The sequence below is a fragment of the Octodon degus genome, unplaced genomic scaffold (genome assembly GCF_000260255.1).
Source record: "Octodon degus isolate 3935 unplaced genomic scaffold, OctDeg1.0 scaffold00314, whole genome shotgun sequence".
Classification (NCBI taxonomy): domain Eukaryota; kingdom Metazoa; phylum Chordata; class Mammalia; order Rodentia; family Octodontidae; genus Octodon; species Octodon degus.
Genome location: NW_004524890.1, coordinates 404,420 through 426,461, shown reverse-complemented (window position 1 = coordinate 426,461; position 22,042 = coordinate 404,420). Strand labels below are relative to the sequence as shown.

Sequence of the window (22,042 nt, the reverse complement as noted above, 5' to 3'; positions counted from 1 at the left end):
TTAGCTTATTTTACTTTTTTTTTCTTCTAAGAGACAGGGGTCTCACTATTTTTGCAAAGCTAGACCAGATCCCCTGGGCTTAAATTGTCTATCTTCCTGTCTCAGGCTTCCCAGGAGGTGGGAACCAAAGGAGTACCTCTGCACCAGGCACAAGTTATTTGTGTACTTACTGGGCCTTTTATTGCAATTGGCTGGCAATTTCCCACCTCTGAGGCCCTTTTAATCATTGGGCCCAATTCGGCCACTGGTTAGAGAACGGGTGTGTAAACACAGTCTTTCTTTTTTAAAGCACGAGGTGCCTTTCAGGAAGTGATACAGTAAGTTAAGAATTTTCTAGAATGTTTCACAAAACCACCATTTTGCGGCACATGTATAGTGTTCCTCTCAACTCTGGTTCCACTCGTTTCTGAGGCTTTCAGAAAATCATGGAACAGGTGCATGGAAATCCTGAAACCATATTTGCACCTAGCTGAAACAATAAGGTGAACAAAAGGAGAGTTTAGAGGAGGCTTAAGTTGGCAGGAGCCTTAGGGAGAATCTAAGCTGAGGGGCAGAGGAAAAAACTGAGGACACGTGTGGGTTTCAACGGTGCAAGGCTCAATTTCCTAGCTTGGAAACTCAAGTCAGTTGGCTTCTATAAATCAGTGTCCTCATTTGGGTGTAATCACAGCGCTTCCCTCCCAGGGTGAAGTCACAAGGTGATCGTGGGGAAAAGCCCGACCCCCAGAAGGTTCTCATTGCTGGAAGCAGCCTCTACCTTGGCAAGGCCTGCCCTGGTGACCTATTCATTTTGCAGTTTGGAGTCAGAGTTCAACTCGTTTCATAGGAGGAGAGGACGGGGAGGAGGCGGGTAGAAGAGAGTGAGAGTGTAAGTTTATGGTGTGGGATATTTAACTCCCTTTTTGCCAGGACGTGGGGTAAGGTGGGGAATCTTTTTGGCCCCACTCAAAATGGAGTCAAGCCTTTGCCTCGCCTAAGATGGCGGCTTCCCCGCCTCTCGGCCCAAGATCTCCAGCTGCGATTGGGAGCCTTGAAGAGAAAAGGCAACTGGGCCCCACCCCGCTTTCCTCAAAGGCACGCTCCGCCCCTGTTGATGTCAAATTGGAGCCGGGGGTTCGCTTTCCCCGCCTCCATGGCGGTCAGCCCGCGTGCCCGGCCCCCATAAGATGGCGGTTCGTTTGTCTCTTCGCGGTGACGCCGCCACTCTCAACATGGTAGCTGTTTACTCCGTATTTCGTCCTTCTCCATCCGCCTCAACTTCCTCGTTGTTTTGAATAAACTTTATTATTCTAGCGAGTAGCTCAGCATTGCCCCGGGGTTCTCCTGGGGCCATTCCGGCCCGTTCTCCTCGGATCTGGCGGCTGGTGCATCTCGTTCCCCGTTGTTTTCCTCGCGACTTTCCCGCCGGCTCCGCAGCAACGCCCCCGGCTCGTCCTCCCGGCAGCCACCAGACTAGGCCCGAGCCGCGGGCTCTCGTAGGCCCGAGCGGCCGCGTGTGGGGGCCGCGGTGGAGAAGCCTGCCCAGAAGCGCCGCGCACCCCAGCGGGTGGCCGGAGGGAGGGCGAGTCGTCTCGCTGCGTCCCCGGCACCGTGGTGACAATCCCACAATCCGGCGCGCGTCGCTGCTGGGGCCGGAACTGCCGGGCGAGCCTCCGCCGAGCTAGGCGAGGCGACGCGCCGCCCCGGAGCGAGCCCGGCCTCCGGCGTGTCGCTTGAACCGACGTCCGCGGGTGTGAGAAGTCCCTGCACCTTCTGGGCAGGAGGAGGTCCCTGTAGCCTTCGGACCGAGGACATTGTTGTCAGGCTTGAGGCGTGAAGAGGTTCCTGTCAGGTGGAGAAGTCCTAAAGAGATTCTTGTAAGTTTCAGGGGATGCGAGGAGGACATGCCTGTCAATTTCAGGATCTGGCAGATCGCTTGTCAATTTGGGGACCCCGGGGAGCCGTCGCAGTCTGAGGACGCTGTAAGGCAATAGCTGCCAGTTTCTAAGAGGTGAAAAAATCTTTGCTGAGTTGCAGGAGTGTGAGGAAATTCTGGTCAGTTATATAGGGTTAGAAGGGACCCTTTTTAGTCTCGGGTGCGAGGAGAACCTTGTCATCTATGAAGTAGAAGACGAACTGATGAGCTCTGAAATTGAGATTTATTTCGGGTTTTGAGGGTGATGACTGGTCGGGGAAGGAATGATACTGGGAGTGAAGGAAAGGATCATTTCAACTGAACGCGACCCCACAACAGTGATTGGAGTTGGGCGCTCGGTCTAGTCTGCCTTCTTCGCGGAGGCTTCGAGGTAATTGCGAGTAGCCTGAGCAGGCGGCCACGCAGAGCCTGTGGGGTGCGCGCTCCTCCTTAGGGGTGAGCCAGGGTTCTGTGCCTGAGGTACCCCAGCCTTATTCTGTACGATGCTGTGCTTTGCGTCATTAGTGAAGGGAGCCTGCAGCGCCGGGAAGCGAGACGCTCGCTGGGAGAGGGCTCAGGGGAGGATTTAAAAAGCTTTCTGAAAGCCTTTAGGTGTTCCCTTGAAACCCGGAAAGAAGTTCGTACCGGCCCTGGGCCGCGAGGTCGGGCGGGGGCGGGGCGGGGGCGCGGGCGCCCGGAGGGCAGAGCGCGGAACGTTCTTTCCGTGTGGTGCAGACGCCAGAGGCGGGGTGGACTTTCCTCCGGTTGCCCCCTACAGCCGCACCAGCTGTGTTGCATCCTGGCGGCGGTAACTCCCCGTTCGAGAGCTGAGGGGGGTGGCGGGTGGGTGGTGGTGTGGGTGGGGTGATTCACTCTGTAAAAAGTGTTGTTTGTGTCCAGCCATCGTTCAGAGAGGACGCGTGCTGTCATCTCTCGCCCCTCTGGACACCAGGAACCTGGCCCGCCGCACAACGCTCCAAGGCCTGGCGAAGATGGCCTCGGTGCCTGTGTATTGCCTCTGCCGGCTGCCTTATGATGTGACCCGCTTCATGATCGAGTGTGACATGTGCCAGGACTGGTTTCACGGCAGGTAAGGAAGGAAAGCCAAGCTGGAGGGAGTGCAGTGGCCAGGTCTATTCACTTGTTGTGTCCTTTTCTCCGCTGTGGTTTAGATTCCTCCTCAGAAACTAGCCTTCAATCTTAATTAATTCCACTCACCACCCCACACCCAGGTTTCCATAGCTCTTGTAGACGAGGGCCGAGGTAACATTGGGCTGTGATGTGTGTGTGTGTGTGTGTGTGTGTGTGTGTGTAGGTAGGTAGGTATATGGTATGTAACAACCCTTTCCAGCTACAAAGAAAGTATCATTTTTGTATTGTGCAGTTATGTTTTACGTCAGACGCTGGCTTAGGGGGAGGCACTACTGCATTTTTGAGATATCTGACTTAAAAATGTGGATTTCTTTGCAACTTATTATCAGAATGGCCTTGGGCAAGTTGCTTGGCTTCTACGAGCCTCATTGTGTTCACCTATAAAATATGTCAAGTAAATACATTTTTCCTGACTGTTAAGCAGTTTAAGTGCATTCAATAAATGAAGGCAGAAATGCAGTGGTATTTTATTTCTATATTACTTGTCTGTAGAACCATACAACTAAATTGAATTAAGCAGAAGGGTTATTGGGTAAAACAACAGGAGTAAAACCACTAATGAATTCCCTCCAGTTAACCATGTGTAGGAATAAGTACCTGTCACCTAGCATTCCAAAGAGGTTAGTGTGTGAAATAAAACTGTAGTATTATCCTATTATTGGGATTTAAATCCCAGGTATAGAAAGCCATCAGGGGGGTTTAGACACTGCAATACAATAAAACAATACATGGCACTTTCTTTCTGTTTTATGTTAAATTTTAGAACTCTGTGTGATCTTAGAGTCCTTTTTAATGGCGCTGTTCCTGTTATCTTGCTCAAAAATCAAAGGACAGGTTTCAGTACTGCCTCAGGCAGGGACTGCACCTGTGTAGCACATCCAAATTCATGTTTAACTGATCTTTATTGAATATTTACTGTGTGCCAGATGCAGAGTTCTATTTATTACCTTATGTTTATTTAAGAGAGGACAAACCTAGAAGGTGGAGCCTTTTCCTTTGGCCTGGAAATAAATAGGGATTAAGATATCTTTGAGGATTCCTGGTTGTCTTTGGTAGTATTGATCAAGTCACTCAGCTTAACATTCTTTTTAGGGGTTCCTCTACAGGATAAAATTCAGTTTCCTTTGTGTGACAGGCAAGACCTTTTGTGATCTACTTGTTTAATCTCATTTCCTGCCGCTTCTCCCTTGTTCTTTATGTCCCAGCAAAACTGAATTATCTGTAATTCTGGAAGATTTGTATACTCCTTTATACTCTGTCTTTGCATTTTCTAATCCCACTAATGTCCTCCCCTTTACAACTCACAGAATATCTCTTTAATTACAAAAGATCTTCCTTCAGATGCATTCCAAATGCATCTTGTGTTCATCCTTATTAAAAATATTTATTTATTTATTTGGTACCAAGAATTGAACTCAAGACCTTGTAATTGCCAGGCAGGTAATGTGCCACCAAGCTATATCCCTGATCCTAATTTTTTTTTAATATCAGAGTTATAAATGTGTCTGTCACTTCTTAGCCAGAGTTCCTTGAGGGCAGAGGTGTCATCTTTTAAACTTTTGGAATCCCCAGAACTTGTTTCTGTGCTAGTAATAGATGCCGAGTGTTTTTTGGTTTTTTTTTTGCAGTACCGGGGATTAAATTTAAGACCTTGCACTTGCCAGGCAAGTGCTTATTCTACTGAGCAATCTCCCCAGCCCCCTGAGTAGATTTTTTGAGTGAATGAGCCTTTGTAAGAAGAACTGGCCTGTAGCCTGTTTTGATTATACAGGAAGGATCAGACCTGGAAAATGGGCTTCTGCCTCACCATATAGAGACCCTAACTCCATGCTCTGGGAACAGGAATAAGTACTTTCTGAGTGGTTACTGTGTGTCAAACTTCATTATAGGGACTTTTCATACATTATTTAATTTATACCCTTGCCTGAAAGTTAGAATTTTAAAAAAATAATATTTAAAAAATTTTCCTGATTATATAGGTAAGACATGCTCATGGTAGAAAATACAGAGGGCCCAGGAATTTAGCTCAGCAGCATAGCACCTGCCTGGCAAGCATAAGGTCTTGAGTTTGATTTCTGATACAAAAAAAAAATACAGAGAGAGAATATAGAAAGAAATAGTCACTTCTGAATTTAGCATCTGGCACAATCTACTATTACATTTTTTTTTTGGTAGGACAGTTTCAATAATTAACACATTGCATACATTCCTCCTAGTGGTTAATTGCTGTACAAGATGCGGACTTGATATCCTATTTACAAGCACCATTAGAACAAATCCCTCTATTCATTAAGAGAATGTAACTATATATCTATCCTAACCACTTTGAATACACAGATACAATTTTTGTTGCATTATCTCCTATCTTTTTTTTTGAGACAGGCTCTCACTATGGAGTTCAGGTTGGCCTTGAATTCACTGTGGCGCCTAGACTGTCTTTGAACTCATGGTAGTCATCCTGCCTCAGCCTCCCAAGTGCTAGGATTACAGGTGTGTGCCACCATGCCTGGCTTTTTTTTTTAAAAAAGCTACACAGCTTAGATTTGTATTGATCCTTTTGTAGTGATCCTTCTGTCACAGCTTCCTCAGTGCTAGGATTACAAGTGTGCACCACCATGCCTGGTTTCATTGGCCGGGACAGTGTGCCCTGGAACCTGAGGCTGGCACAAGATAGTGTACTGGGGATCAAACCTGGGTCCTTGTGCTTGACAGGTAGGCACTTAGACCACTGAGCTGTCTCCCCAGCCCCTGGTTTATCTTTCTTTTTTATTTTCATGTATTTGGTACAGGATCTTACTACACAGCTTAGAATCGTAGTGATCCTCCTGTTTTCAGCCTCCCCAGTGCTGGGATTACAGGCATGTGCCACCATGCTCAAACTTGGTCACCAGCTCAGCAGGCCCCCGGGGTTGGGGCTAGGACCAGGGCCAGGGCTGCTGTGACATGCAGCACCGGGATCGAACCCTGGTTCCTGTGCTTGCCAAAGCAGGTGCTTAGTCTGATGAGCTATCTCACCGGCCCTCCCTGGTTTATCTTTTGATTTAAAATATGAAATATTTTTGTAGGATGGAATTGTATTACAAATGCTGTTTCATAATCATTATTCCTGCCTAATGTTATATTAACCATTATATTAAATATTCATATAAATCTAATCTCTGATAATATGTATATATTTGTCACCAGTTTCTTGGCTATTTCTTTTTTCTTTTTTTTTTTTTGCGGAAGCAGGGATTGAACTCAGGCCCTTGCGCTTGCCAGGGAAGCGCTTATTCCACTGAGCCATTTCCCTGGCCCGGCTGTTTCATTTATGGTTGTATACTTTATACTTTTTTTGCATGAAAAATTTTTCTTTAAAGTGTTTTATTTTTCTTCCCTGGTATTTTTTGCAGAACCAGGGATTGAACTCAGGCCCTTTTGCTTGCCAGGGAAGCGCTTATTCCACTGAGCCATCTCCCCAGCCCCCTTCCCTGGTCTTTTCGAGACAGGGTTTCACCATCCAGTTCAGACTAGCCTTAAATTCACTTTGTAGCTTAGGCTGGCTTTGAACTCAAGGTGATCCTCCTGCCTTAGCCTCCTGAGTTCAGGGATTACAGACATGCACCACTATGCTTTGTGATTTATAATTTTTTATACTGTAAACAATGTTGTATTGTGATGAAACTTTGGGAATTCTAGGCAGATTTTACATCTTGATATTAGTGCTAGTTTAAAAAAAACATTGTAGTGAACATCTTTATACAGTGGACACTTGACATTTACAAGGACCACCACTGAGGCTTGGCGTAGGGAGTCTAATCATAGACATGGAAATGGATTTATAGGCTGGGACCCTCTTTAATAACATTTCTGTAGTGAGTGAGTTCTGTGTTTTGAGCTATCCCCAGACACAAGTTAGTTGCCTTATTTTTTTCCATGAAAGAAGCCTATTTTTAAATCTCTTCTGCTTCTTTCTGTGCACTACCAGAGAACAAGGAAGCTAGCTGAGAATCAGGTCCTTGGTGGGTGGCTGCTGTTGCTTACTCAGTGCATAGTTTGCATGTGCACAAACATACATGCCAGTCTCACAGCACACCATTAAAGTTTATACTTCAGCATAGTTGAAAATAGCTGAGCAGTGTAGAGTTTTCATGGTTACTTACAATAGGTAGGCCCACAAAATTTAAATCCACAATGACTATAGGTAATGATAGAAGCTGTTCACATCTCTGGTAGATTTCTTGAGGTCCAATTAGGGATCATGGTCTGTAATGCTGGGTTAGTACCTGGAAAGGTTATAGTAGAGGAGGTGACTATTGTATTTTGCTTATGAGAATCTGAAACTCAATAAAGTTAAGTGATATTCTGAATGTGGATTTGCACTTTGAATTATTTGATTTGGGAGCCATTGTTCCAAAAGTAGAAAACAAAAGTTTTGGGAAAAATCAAAAACAAAAAAACAACCAAAAAGGAAAAGCCAAAATTGATTTGTAGTGTATTGTTTCTCAAATTAGTATCCAAATTAGTGAATATCAAGATCACTTGGAAGATCTGTGACCACAGTAAGATAGGTATCCCACAGTCTTGCTTTGTAGTTCAGACTGGCCTTGAACTTGCAACGATCCTTCTGTCTCAGCCTCCCAAGTGCTGGGATTAACATCACCATACCCGACTTTTTATTTCTGTCTCCCCTTTGTGGGGAGTGTGATAGTTCCTTATATTGGGGAATAGAAGATGGACTAATGTATCATTATTTTACACTAGTTTTCTCAAAGTGGTTCATCAACTGGGAATTTGTTAAAAATGCAAATTCTTGAGGTAGAACCCGAATTCAGCAATCTGTGTTTTAACAAAAAGGTTAATGTTGCATCCTAACCTTTGAGAATTACTGTTGTATGCTATAGGAGAAAACTAGTTGGTTAGCATTTATTGATGTCTAGAGGTCTTTTTTTGTTTTTTAAGACAAGGTCTAGCTATGTGGTTCAGTTTGGCCTTGAATTCATTATGTGCAACCCATGCTGGATTTGAACTTAATGCAATCCTCCTGCCTCACCTTTCCAAGTGCTGGAACTACACTTGTGTGCAGTCATACCTGACTAATATTTAATGTTTTGGAGAAAAAAACCTTACTGTCTTACAATTTTCCTGTTTATGAATGAGAGTTGCTGCTGGATATGGTGATACACACCTTTAATTGCAGCTACTCTAGAAGCTGAGGCAGGAAGATCATTGTAAATTTAGGGCCAGCATGGGCAATTTAGCAAGACCTTGTTTCAAAAGAAAAAGTAAATAAAAAGGCAGTTGGATAGAAATCAGTGCAAGGTCCTGGTTTAAATCCCCAGTACTGCACAAAAAATTTTTTTTTGGTTGACAAATACCTAATAGCATAGCTATTATATATAATCTGTTACATATTAGCAAAAGGATCTCATCACACCAAGCTAAATTATCTGTTTTATATTGAGTATGTTTAGTTTGTACTTTCCAATTAATTGATCCATTTTATCTAAGTTGTCAAATCTATATTTATACAATTAGTTAGTTTTGTCTCATTAGCCTTTTAATATCTGCAGGCTCTTTGGGACTGAGAATGTAGCTTACTGGCAGAGCACTTGCCTAGCATGTGCCAGGCCCTAGATTTGATTCCTAGCAGTACAAGAAAAAATTCTTTTTGTCAGTCTTGCTAGAGTTTGTCAGTTTTATTTTCATAGTTTTTTTTCTTCCAGTACCAGGGATCAAACTCAGGACCTTGCACTTGCCATGCAGGTGCTTAAGCTGCTGAGCTATATCCCTGGCCCCTGTCAGTTTTATTTTTAAAGCACGAGTTTTTTGTTTCGTTGTCTTTTCAATTTCATTTTTTATTTCTACATTTCGTTTTTTCTTTCTGCTTCCTTTGGGTTTACTTTGCACCTCTTTGCTATTTCTTGAGGTGGAAACTTTCAGCAATTTCCCTTCTTTTCTAGTGTAAGTGTTCAGTGCTTTACATTCCCCTATTGACACCAATATAGCTGTGTTCCACAAATTTTGATAGGTTTTCTTTTTCAGATAGTTCAATATATCTTTAAATTTCTCTTATCTTGCTATTTGACCCATGAGTTGTGTAGAAGTGTGCTGTTTAGTTTTTAGGTAGTTATGGAATTTCCTGTTACTATTTTATTGATGTTTAGTTTGATTTCATACTAGAGAATATACTGTGTAACTTCAGTTCTTTTACATTTATTGAGATTTGTTTTATAGCCCAGCATATATATACTCTGCCTTGGCACATGTTCCATGGTTGCTTGAGAAGAATGTTATTCTGCTGTCATTGAGACTGGGAATTGAACTCAGGGCCTCATCCATGCTAGGCAAGTGCTCTGACACTGAACTCTATACTCAGCACTCATCCTTTCACTGTTAGTTTACTGTATATTATTTCTCATAGAAATTCACTTAAATTATACAGCATATAATTTAGTGGTTTTCATCTGCACTTCTAATCTTTTTTTTTTCATCATTTTGAGATAGTCTCGCTATGCTGCTTGCTTAGGCTGGTCTTGAGCTCACTTTGTAGCCCAGGCTGGCCTCGAACTCAATGGTCCTCCTGCCTTAGCCTTCTGAGTGCTGGGAGTACAGGCATGTGCCACCACGCCCAGGTTTTTTTTTTTTTTTTTTGTATTAAGGCAGTCTTTTGCTATGTAGTTCAGCCTGGCCTTGAACTTACTGTGTGGCCCGGACTAGCCTCAAAATCTAGGTAGTCCTCCTATCTCAGCTTCCTGAGTGATGGAATTATAGGTCTGTTCCATCATGCCTGGGTGTAACCTAATTTATCTTAAATATTTGTTCTGCATACATTGAGAACCATATCAGACAATTCTGTAATTTTTGTTTCAGCTGTTAAAGATGGTTTAGAAAACTCCGAAGGATTAGCCACATGTACTTAATTACATGTTTTTCTCTTTCCCTTGTTTTATCTTCTGATGTTCCAGGATTCCTTTTCATCATTTTTCTTTTTAAAAATATTTATTTATTTGATTTTTATTTTTAAATGTATTTGGTACAGGGTCTCACTCTGCAGCTGGGATTCTTAGTGATCCTCCTGTTTCAGCCTCTCCAGTGCTGGGATTACAGGCATGTACCTTAGGTCTTGGTGGGGCCTGGCCTGGGGTGGGGCAGGGTGGTGCCAGCACGGCATGTATTACCAGGGATGGAACCCAGGTCCTTGGGCTTGCCATGTAGGTGCTTAGATCATCAAGATATCTTCCCAGCCCTGTCATTTCCTTTCTATATGGAGAGCATTCTTTCCCCATTTCTTTAGGATTATAGCAACAGTTAGTTTTAGTTTTTATTCATTTGAGAATGTCTTGATTTCTTTTGAATGACTGGAGAATCTTTTTACTTGATACTGCATTCTGGATTTCCAGTTCTTTTCTTTTAGCACTTGAAAACTTTGTGCTACTTTTTTTGTTTTGTTTTGTTTGTTTTTTAGACAGGGTCTCACTGTGTAGCCTAGGCTGCCCTTTAACTCACAGTGAGTGATCCTCCTGCCTCAGCCTCCTGAGTGCTGTGAGTACAGCGATGAGCCATTATGTTATTGGCATATTCTGCTGTTCATTTTTTTCTGTCATCTTTGTAATTACTCAATGAAACATTTTTATGACTCCTTTAAAATTCTTCTCACATAATACAAATATCTGTGCATCTCAGTGTTGACACATATGTTAGGTTTCTTTCCTCATTCAAGTTGTGATTTTCCTTATTCATGATATTATGAGCGATTCCCTTAATTATATCCCAGACATTGCAAACATTGTTATGAGACTCTGGATCTTGCTTAAAGCTTCTATTTCCTTTTTGTTTTTCTTTTTTGTCATTTTGAGACAGGGCCTCCCTATGCAGTTCAGACTGGCCTTGAGCTCACTGTGTAGCCCAAGCTGGCCTTGAACTTGGCCATCCTCCGGCCTCAGCATTGGGAGTGGGATTACAGGTGTGTACCACCGTGCCTAGAGATAAAGCTTCTGTTTTTGAAAGCTCTTCAGATATTGTATTTCTGTTGGCAGGAGGAGGTACCACTCCATTACTGCCATGTTTGGATAGAAGTCTAGATTTCCTACTTGGTCTCTGTTGACATTACCTGGTAGGTGGTTAGATCCTGCTGTCCCATGTTATTCTTTCTTCTTTCTACCCTTCACAGTGTTCCTATGTTTTTTATGTAATTTCCAAGGCTTTTAGCTATGCTTAATGAGAGTAACAGGGAGAAATCTATCTATTCCATATTGTTCCAGAATGAGAAGAAAATGTTAATCTTTATAGTAGCTCTTTGGAGCTACCATTTTCCCCCATGAGGTTAATAACTACCCAATGCTATACAGCCAGTTAACTGTTGTGCTGTTAGTCAACATAGGTCTGTTGAACTCTTACTCTAGAAGATAGTTACATAGACAGTATAAAACAGTGTTTTGGTTAAGTTCTTAGAAGTTGTGGAAGATAGGGACAACTGGGTTTATAAATTTAGATATACTCTCCTTTTCTTTTTTGAGATGGGTTCTTAATATGCAGTTTAGGCTGGCCTTGAAGTCACTATGTAGCCCAGACTGACCTCATATTTACAATGGTCCTCTTGTCTTATCTTCCTGAGTGCTGACTTTGTAGATGTGTACAATCATGCCTGGCATGCTCCACATTTTTGTTCCAGGTAAACTCAGGTTAAAGCGAACGCCATTATATTTGAAGCAGTAGAATAGTAACCCAAACATTTGAGAGTATGTGACAAAGGGAAGTCCCAGCATCTGTATTTAGGGCTTGTTAGATATAATGTATGAGCTAAATAATTCTTGCCCTGGAGAAGCTTTTGTAGGTTATGGTGTTATAAGAGTCAGTGAGGGACTGGCAAGATACCTCAGCCATCTAAAGCACCTGCTTAGGAAAGCTTAGCCAAGTGCACAGGGACTGTGCTTCAGTCCCTGGCACCACATGCCACACCAGCCCTGCCCCCACGGTGGGCTGAGCCGGCCGTTAAAAAAGAGTCAAGAGGACAGTCTGTTCTTTGAGGATTCATAGGATATGTTTTGGCTTGGCATAATTTGTTAAAATAAAAATTTCTTTAAAAGGTAATTATAAGCTGTGTGTGGTGGCACATCGCTGTAATCTCAGCACTTGGGAGGCTGAGGCAGGAGGATTGCCACAAATTAGAAGCTAGCTTGGACTACATAGTAAGTTCAAGGCCAGCCCAAACTACATAGTATGACTCTGTCTCAAAAAGAAAAAAAGGTATTGTAGATTCCTCAAAAACTACAAAAATTATACAGGGGAGGAGGAGGTGGTTCCTATGTACTGTTCACCCACCTTCCCTGATGGTAATCTCCTGTGTAATATAGTGTAATGCCACAACCTGGCATAATCCACTAATCCTGTTACAATTTCAATAGTTTGTGTACATTCATTTGTGTTTATATGTGTATCTGTACAATTCTGTCATGTTTATAGATTCATATAACTATCACGATCAAGATACAGAGCCATTATTTCACCACCATGGTGACATTACTTTTTGTTTCTATTCCACCTGGAAAAGGTGTTGGATAGTAAAAATATATTAAAGTGTAAGTGATTAACGTCCCTGTGAGGAGTGTCACTGAAATTCATGTACAGTAGAAAGTCTGAAAGGTATGATACCCATGACTAAGTTATGGCAGTTAAATAAAACTCCATTTTTTGGTGGTATCAGGGATGGAACTCAGGACCTTGAGCTTGCCAGGCAAGTACTTACTCCACTGAGCTATCTCCTTGGCCCCTAAAAATCCATTTTGGAAACTGGAGCGATGCGTAGTAGTGAAACAGTTGCTTGGGAGTCAAGAGAACTTGGCCTGGAATTCAAGCTAATCCATTTTCTAGCTCTGGGCATGTCATTTCACATATCTACAATTTGGTTTTTCAACTTTAAACATGGATAATCTGTATTTCATATTGCTATTGTGAGGCTTAATGAGTGTCTAGAGAGGATGTAGCACAGTCCTTGGCACAGTGAATAACTCATTTCCTGTCTACCATCTAGAACATTCATGTAATAATTATTTATTAAACAAGTACTTTTTGTCAGGGAGTAAGCTAAGAACTCTGGGAAATAGAGATGAGTAAGACAGGTTAGGACTTCTAGATGATTTCAGGTTAGGAAATAAGATGGATTCATTTACTATATGCACACAAGAGATATGAGCTATACGCTGTGCAATGTTCTAGACACTAGGTGGATGTAGCAGTAAATAAGAGATAGTGAACTAATAGCTAAATATGTAGTGTATTAATGATGATAGATGATATAGAGAAAAGCAGGATGAGCAGGAGAGGGAGTGCCACTCCCAGGGCTGGAGGTCTGATTATTTTTTATGGAGTAATTATGGATGGGTTCATATGAGTAGAGGCCTTGAGGGAAAATAAGAGAAGGATCCATGCTTCCTTAACCATATTTAAGTGGAGGAGGAGTGTTCCAGGTATAGGAAGTGAAAGGACCTGAGTCAGGAGCTGGCTTGGCACATTAGTATTTCAGACACAGCAAGGAACCCAATGTTAGTGGAACAGAGTGAGCAAGGAAAGAATAGTACACATTGAGATTAAGGGTTGGGTGGAGATCATGTAGGTAGTGATTTTCAAGTGCAGTACCTAGATCAGCAAGATCAGTATTACCTGGAAACTAGTTGATTCCTGCATCCCACCTCAGACTTATGGAATGTGAAACTTTGGAGATGGAGCCTAAGAATCCATGATTTAAAGCACTTCAGATGATTCTTATGCATGCTAAAGTTTGAGAACCACAGGTATGGGCCATTTTAAGGACTTGGCATTTCACTCTATATAGGATGAAAGTTACAAAAAGGTTTTGAGCAAAGGAGAAGTATGATCTGATTTAGGTTTTTATTGTCATGAGGATAGACTCAAGGTGAGTGTTACAGTTTGTGCCTATATGTCCTCCCAAAGCTTCATGCAGTCCTAGGTTTTTTGGAGGTGATTAGATGTGGAGCATGTGATTGATTCATAGTGCAATACTAGGATTCAGGGTGCTGGGATTAGTTGTGTGATTGCTGGATCAGTCCACTGGTTGGATTGGATTCTATTCTATTCTTTGCAGAATGAATACAATGTAAGAAACAAAAACAGGTTTGTTTTGCTCTCTCTTGTTGCTTTTGTGCCACCCTAGTCCCTGTAGGCTGGCTACAATGGAAGGGCTGAAAAGAGGCTTATCTTTTTCTCTCTTGTTGCTTTTGCTGTCTTTTATGACCATGAACTGTTGCCCCTCTGCCATGTGCCACCCTGCTTTGGAGACAGTTGATTATGGACTGAAACCTCTGCAAATTGTGCACAATATAAAACTTTCCTCCTTTAATTTTAGGTGTTGGGTACTTTGTCTCAGCAATGTGAGACAGTGTATCAAAGACAAAACTTGGTACCAGGGAAGTAGGGTTGTTGCTATGACTATACTTGACCAAGTGTTTCAGGAGTCATTGGGAATGGCTTTTGGGGAGAACTTTGAAAGGTTCAGAGACACCAGATGAAAAAGTAGTGCAGGAATGCTTTAGGCTATACTGTATGGGAGATTCTGGTTACAGCTCAGAATATGAAAAAGCCAGTAGAGCAAGCTCCGGTGGTTTCTGCTGGGAAGAAGGACTGCATTGGGTGCTGGACTCCAGATGATGTGTGTTATGGCTTGGCTGAAAGTTTTCCTGCATTTTACTGGTGTCCCAAGACTTTACCTGAGACTGAGACTGAGGGCAGCAAACTAATTAATCTGGCAGAAGAAATTTCAAGGCAGTCAAATGATGAAATGGTGGCATGGCTAATGTTGGGGGCTTTTAGCCAGATTTATGTTGAGAATCAAGAGCAAATAGCCCAACAGAATAACTCAAAACACTGAGTTTGGCAAGAAAAGAAGTTCCAGTTAAAGCTGTGAACTACAGAGATAGAGCAGAGATTTTGATTGCTGAGAACAAACAGGAGAACAGAGAGGATAGAAAAAGAGCATCACAGGGAGCATCAGGATTTTACTCTGTGCAGCCTCAAAATTGCAAAAGTGAAAGATTGCCTTGAGAAGAAATCCCCAAAGTACCATGTACCAGAATGGCAGTGGCACAGAGAATTTGTTCCTTAGAATCAGATTCAGAGTGCTGAGCTGTCCAGGCACTCAACTCCTACAGCCAAGAGAGAGGGAAACCTGGCTACTGCTCCAGCTGTCAGCAGACCTTGGCCTGACCCATGTGCTGCTGGTTTTAGGTGCATGTAGAATATAAGCGTTGTGGGGGTCAGGAAAATTTCTACCCAGATTTCAGAAGGCCTCGGAGGCCAGGCAGTTTGACTCTGATAGGGAGGTGTGTAATGCTGTGAGTATGAAGCCAAGGTGTAGTGGAGATCCCAGAAGTTTGGAGAAGCAAGCAATGGGCATCATCTGAGGAAAACTGAAAGGAGGGAGCAAAGTGGGCCTGAGAGAGAGAGAGAGAGAGAGAGAGAGAGAGAGAGAGAGAGAGAGAGAAAGTAAGTCAGTCATGGGAGCTATCACCACTGGAAGTGCTGTAGGGGCAGAGCCAGTTAAGCCCTTTGAAGTTCAATTCTTGCCACACAGATTGCCTCAGATGTTGTACATGGAACTATAGGACTTAATGTTTGCCTTACTGGATTTTGGACTTATTTTAGTTCCATTCCTTTGTGTCCCTCTGTTAGTGTCTTTTGGAATGGAAATATCTATCTTGTGTCCATGAATGTTGTAAGTTTTTAACATTCTTTTCATTTGTACAGGGGCTCACCCAGCTAAGAGTTTACCTTAAAACTCAGAGGAAACTTTGGACTTGGACTTTTCAATAATGCTAAAACTATTGGGTAAGACTGGGGAGATGGCTCAGTGGAATAAGCGCTTCCCTGGCAAGCGCAAGGGCCTGAGTTCAATCCCCGGTTCCGTCAAAATAAATAAATAAATAAATAAATAAATAAATAAAAAACTATTGGGTCTCTAGCAATGCTTGGAGATGGGCTAAATGTCTTTTGTGTAAGGGATGTGCATGAGTCTTTGGGAGGCCAGGGTCAAAAAGTTATGTTTTGTATCTAGATGTCATCTAAAGCCTCCTGTGGTCATAGGGATTTTTTGGATGTGGCTGAATCTAGAGTGGCTGATTCATAGTGCAGTGTTGGGATTAAGGGTGGTGACTGCTGAATCAGTCCACTGCTTGGATTGGTATTGCCCTTAGTCCCAGTAGACTGGATATATATAAGGGACAGAAAGAGGCTTGTCTGCTCTCTTGTTGCTTTTGCTGTCTTCTACCACCATGAACTGTTGCTTCTCTGCCAACTGCCATGCTGCTTTGGAGCCAGCCAATGATGGACTGAAACCTCTTCAAGCTGTGAACTAAATAAAACTTCCATTCTTTAACTTTGGTTTCAGATATTTTGTCTCAGCAATGACAAAAGTAAGACAGTGAGGAACCAGGTGGAAGCAAGGAAAATTTGAGAGCTGCAGTTGATTCTTATTCCTCAAAGTGTGGTCTCTTGACCAGTACATCTGCATCACTTGGAAGCTTGTTAGAAATACACATTTAAAGCAGAGAGATTCTTATTATATTATAAAGCTTAATCCTGGTGTGACACTATCTGGACAGGATGGATGATGAACAATAATACTCTTTAGTTTGAGACTGCATGATTAGTTTAATAAAGTGGAGGACACACACATACACAAAAAGAAATACACATTTGTAGGGCTTGCTCCAGACTTACTGAAGCAGTATCTCTAGGGTTAGGGTTAGGATTAGGATGAAGTTCAATAATCTGTATTTTGACAAACCCTCTAGATCTTGCATCTTCCCTCCCCTCCCTGCCATGCTAAGAGTTAAACCTGTGGCATTTGCACTGAGCTACACCCCTGGGTCAATTTCATTTTATTTTATTTTAATTTTTGGTACTAGGAATTGAACTCAGGACCTTGCACTTGACAGGCAGGTGCTTATGCCACTCAGCTATGTCCCTCGCTGTTTGATTTTATTTTTAGGGCGGTTGTTTGTTTTTACACAAGGCCTTGCTCTGTAATTCAGGTTTGAACTCACTTTTGTAGCCCAGGCTGGCCTCAAACTACCAGAAATTCTACTACAGCCTGACTGCTGGGATTACAGGCATGGGCCACCATGCCCAGTTTGCGTGGTTTGCTTATTTTTGAGACAGTATCTCACTGTGTAGTTCAGGCTTGCCTTAAACTCACTATGTAGACCAGGCTGGCCTTGAACTCATGGTGACTCTTCTGCCTTAATCTCCTGAGTGTTAGGATTACAGGCATGTACTGCCTTGTCTGGTTGGTCTGTCTGTCTGTCTTTCTTTCTTTCTTTCTTTCTTTCTTTCTTTCTTTCTCTCTTTTTTTGTGTTAGTGTGTACCGGGCATCAAACTCAGAACCTTGTATTTGCCAGGCAGGCACTTACACTGCTGAGCTATCTCCCTGGCCACAGACGTTTCTTATGTTCCCTAAAATCTGAGAAGCACTGGTTTAGTTAAGATAGTGGTATTTTGCAGCATAAAACATACTAGTTTTTCAACATATATTAAGATAGGATTTGCTGATTGGATTAGTATTGTGAGAGAAAAGCATCAAGGATGACTCCATTTTGAGGAATTTGTATAAAGGGAAATGGAACAGTGACTTGGAAATGATGGTAACAGGAGAGCTCTTTGGTTGGTTTTTCTGGGAGATAGAACTAAGAACTTGTTTTTGCATATAGATCAGTTATATGAACTTATTTTATTGGTGTATTCAGAATTTATTAAAGCCTATTAAATAGCAAACTCATATCCCTCTATTGGATAGATAAAAGAGAAACCTCCCAGGTATACTGGAATGTGCTCAGTGCCTGTTGTATTCCTCTAAAACCTATATATTTGGAGACAGGGGGGAACACTGGTAAGAATGGTGTGTGGCTCCGCTACTGGTTTTATAGATTGTGTTCTATTTGATCAAAGTTATTATAGGAAATCAGATTTTTTTTGTCCTTTTGAGACAGGGTCTACCTATGCATTTCAGGCTGGCCTTGTTCTCACTTTGTAGCACAGGCTGGTCTCAGACTCACAACGATCCTCCTGCCTCATGAATGCAGAAAGCAGAAATTGACTTGGATTTTTCTGATGTGTTGTAATGAATGACAGAAAAATAGAGCCTTTTTTAAAAAAATGGTGTTAGGGATTGAGCCCATGCCCTTTGCACACTGATCTACATCACCAGGCTCTCTATTCCCTTGAGTCAGAATCTTGTTAAGTTACTAAATTGCCTAGGCTGGGTTTGAATTCACCATACTCTTGCCTGTCTCCCAGGTACTGGGATTATAGGCATACACCAGTATGCCTGGCTGAAAACTATGTTGTTTCCCATCTTTGTTCATGGATGAAGATACTGGTTTTCCATGGCCTAGGAGTGAGAGTACAGCCTCCACCCCTACCCCAGTACGCCTTCTGCAGAGTATGTGAGTAGGGAGGTAGATCATTGCCAGCAAGGAAGGGTGCAGGGACTTGGTTGGTCTCTCAGTTTACCTGGGTTGAAACTGGCTGGAATGGGGAAAAGACAGACAAGAAGACAAGAGCTAGGTCAGGTGGCGGCCCATTGCCTGACTGGTAAATGACCCCCAGAACAATAGTAGGGGCATTTATACCTTTGCAAAGTTAGTATCATGAGACACAAGGTTGCCTAGTGACTGGTAGCTGACATTAACCAGGCAGGCTGCTTTTCTCAGGACTGAGGTAGGTTGACTGCTTTAGGCATTGAGGCCTAGTGGGGCTCTCAAATGTGACCAGTTTCCAGCTGAGACCAATTTCTAGCTTCAGTGTCTCCCAACAGAAGGGGATTAAGAGATGGAGGGAGGGAGGACAGAGAAGGGATAAAGGATGGGAAAAAAAGGAATTGAGATGTGTTATGTACATACATCTACTCCATAAAAAGGAATGCAAAAAATATGTGTTATAAACATGTACAAAAAATAGGAAGGAGATTAAGGGATAGGTAGAGTGGAAGGGGAGCAAGAAAAAGGAGATGAAAAGAGGAATTAAAATGTATGATGTATCAACTTTTTCACAAGGAATGTAAACATTATGTATTGCTCATAACATACAGAGATGGAGAGAAGGGGGGATGTGGATGAAATAACATACAGAGATGTAATGACATACAGAGATGGAGAGAAGGGGGATGTGGATGAAAAAGAATTAAGATGTTTTATGCACATGTACCAACTTACTAGGAGTGTAATCATTATGCAGTGTAAAACTATATTAAAATAAAAGTTTTTGAAGAGACTAACAGAAGAATTTGAGTATATGAAAAGTAGCATAGAGAAATCCAGCAGATTCAAAATTCTGTTGTAAATATGAAAAATGAAAGTGACCACTGCGAGGACAGTGTCTGAACTTGAAGATAGGGTTAATGCCTATGACCATATCAACTGAGATATAGTACCATAAAAACAGAGAGCATGAGAAATGGACCTAATGGTTACTACATGATGAAAAAAACTAAGATTAATGGAAATTGGTAATTATTCAGAACAAAGGCCATTGAAAACTTATTTATAGAAATCATAGCAGAAAAACTGCAAGTATGAGAAATAATTTAGCATACAGATAAAGTGATGCATATAGAACTTCAGTAACCATGGTTAGAAAAGAACTTCTTGGGCTGGCAAGATAGCTCAATGGTCTAAAGTGCCTGCTTAGGCAGACTTAGGCAAAGTGTGCAGGAACCACAGTTCACAGGGACCATGGTTCAGTTTGATCTCAGGTACCACGTGCTGCGCCAGTGCCACCCTAGGGGTAGGCTGAGCCTACTGCAACAAAAAAAAAAAATGAAAAGGAAAGAACTTCTCCATGGTACATTACAAAATCCCCACAAAAATACAACACAAAGACAGAGTCTTTAAGTTGTTAGAGAAAAGCAACAAATCACTTGTAAGGGTAAAACCATTACAATTCCAGCAGACTTCTTAGTACATACCTTTAAAGACCAAGAAAATTTGGAGTCAAGTGTTTTAAGCCCTAAAAGAAAAGAACTTTCAACCAAGAGTGATACATTCTGCAAAGTATGTTTCAAAATTGATGGAGAAATAAGTCTTTTCCATGACAAAGAACACCCTAAGAAATTTCTGACTTTAAGCCAGCACTTCAGAAACTTGTCAAAGATATCCCAGAAAGAGACAGTGAAACCAACAATGCCAAAAAGTATAATAGAATGAATACACCAGGCAGGGTGAACAGTTAAGTAGAAGGGGAAAGAAAGGGAATCAATAGCAGAAAAATAATTCAATGACATGCATAAGTTAATACCTTTCAGCAATAACTGTCAATGTGAATGGCCCCAATTCCCTACTCAAAAGATAAAAATTGGCAGATCAAGAAAAAAAGCACAAGGGCCAACCAACCAGATAGCTAGCGGACTAAGGCGCCTGCTTAGGCAGAACGCAGCAGCCAGGGTTCGATCCCCAGCATGCTGTGCTGGCCCCACCTCCTGGGCATGCTGAGATGGAGATTTAGACTGGGCATTGTGGCACACGCCTGTTAACCCAGCGCTTGGAAGGCTGAAAACAGGAGAATCACTAGAGTCACATTTATGTAATGAGACCCTGTACACCCTGTAAACCTTGTCCTAAATACATAAAAAAATAAAGATATGTTATGCACATGTACTAACTCCCCATGAGGAATATAATAATTATGCAATTCAAATGTACTAATATAAAAACTAAAAAAATAAAGAATGTGGATACCATTGGACATGGTAGCATACTCTAATTCTAGCGCTCTGGGAGGCTGATGTAGGAGGATTGGAAGTGAAGGGTATGTTAGTGAGATAGGTAACTGGCACTGATGAAGACTTGAAGATTTTACATAAGGGTAGAGGAGATGTGTTCTTGAAGTCTCACTGGACGGTGAGGGAGATGGTTATCTAGAGCCCAGTTCTGAGTTAGTAACATCAGAGAGAATACATAGCTTTTATCAGATAAAGTTCTAGCATGGTGTTCCTTTGACTTTTTGTGGTAAATGATGAGGTTTCTTTTTCTCCTTTAATTCCAGCATATAATTGACAAGTCTTTTTGTAAAGTGAATTAAGGCAGATGTGATGGCACATGCCTGTAATTCCAGGAAATTTATGAGCATGATCTAGATCAGTGATGGCAAATATTTCAGAGCTTTCAGTGATAACAAACAGTCCACTGTGGGATGCGTGCCATAGGTTTGCCACCACAGATCTAGACTGAAATAATTTGAGCCCTGCCGTATTTTATGCTTTTGCAATAAATAGCTGACCAGAGATTTCAGGAGTTTAATCCTAGTCAGAAGTTCTTTATAGGACTGCTGCTACCTTCTCTGATAAAGGAAGGGCTTAATTTTGTGAGATTGCTAACTCGAATACACGGAAACTCAAAATTTCTGAGCACAGTCTTTCTTTTCTTCTGTGCATTTAGTACAGGGTCTACAGGGTCTCACTACACGGATTGGACTTGTAGTGATCATCCTGTTTTCAGTCTCCCAAGTGCTGGGATTACAGGTGCATGCCTGTAATTAGAGGCATGTGACACCCAGTCTCAATTGCCATCTCAGCGTGCCCCGGGGCACAGCATGCTGGGGATTGAACCGGCCACTGTGCTCTGCCTAAGCAGGTGCATTATAGTCTGCTGAGCTATCTGGCTGGCCCTTGATCACAGTACATCTTTATTAAACATAATATGCAATAAATAACACAAGTTCACTGTAGAAACATAGAAAATGCAAATAAGGAGGCAAAAAATGTCTACAAATAATCCTTCATTTATAACCACTTTTTTTCCAGCATTGGGAATCCAACTCAATACCTCGTGTTTACCAGGCATCCACTGTGCCCCGTGCTATGGCCCCAGCTACAACCACTATTGACTATAAAATAGTTTCAGTGTTTTTCTTTTTATATCATTTTTTTTATTTATTTGAGAGAGAGAGAGAGAGAGAGAGAGAGAGAGAGAGAGAGAGAGTGTGGTGTGTGTGTGTGGCCAGCTCAG

General features: G+C 42.1%; 1 protein-coding gene across 3 annotated transcripts in view; it reads left to right on the top strand.

Annotated features, from left to right (window-relative positions):
• Positions 1–1,435: 1,435 nt before the first annotated feature.
• Phf8 (PHD finger protein 8) overlaps positions 1,436–22,042 on the top strand; it is a 167,673-nt gene continuing 147,066 nt past the window's right edge. For 2 of the 3 annotated variants that reach the window (XM_004647577.2, XM_004647576.3), the window contains exons 1-2: positions 1,436–1,856; positions 2,795–2,984. In XM_004647577.2, coding sequence (XP_004647634.1) covers positions 2,887–2,984 — 98 coding nt within the window. In that variant the 5' untranslated portion in view covers positions 1,436–1,856; positions 2,795–2,886. Of the gene's footprint in view, positions 1,857–2,155; positions 2,286–2,794; positions 2,985–22,042 lie in introns of all 3 variants that reach the window. The other variant, XM_023707823.1, reaches the window with a different exon arrangement.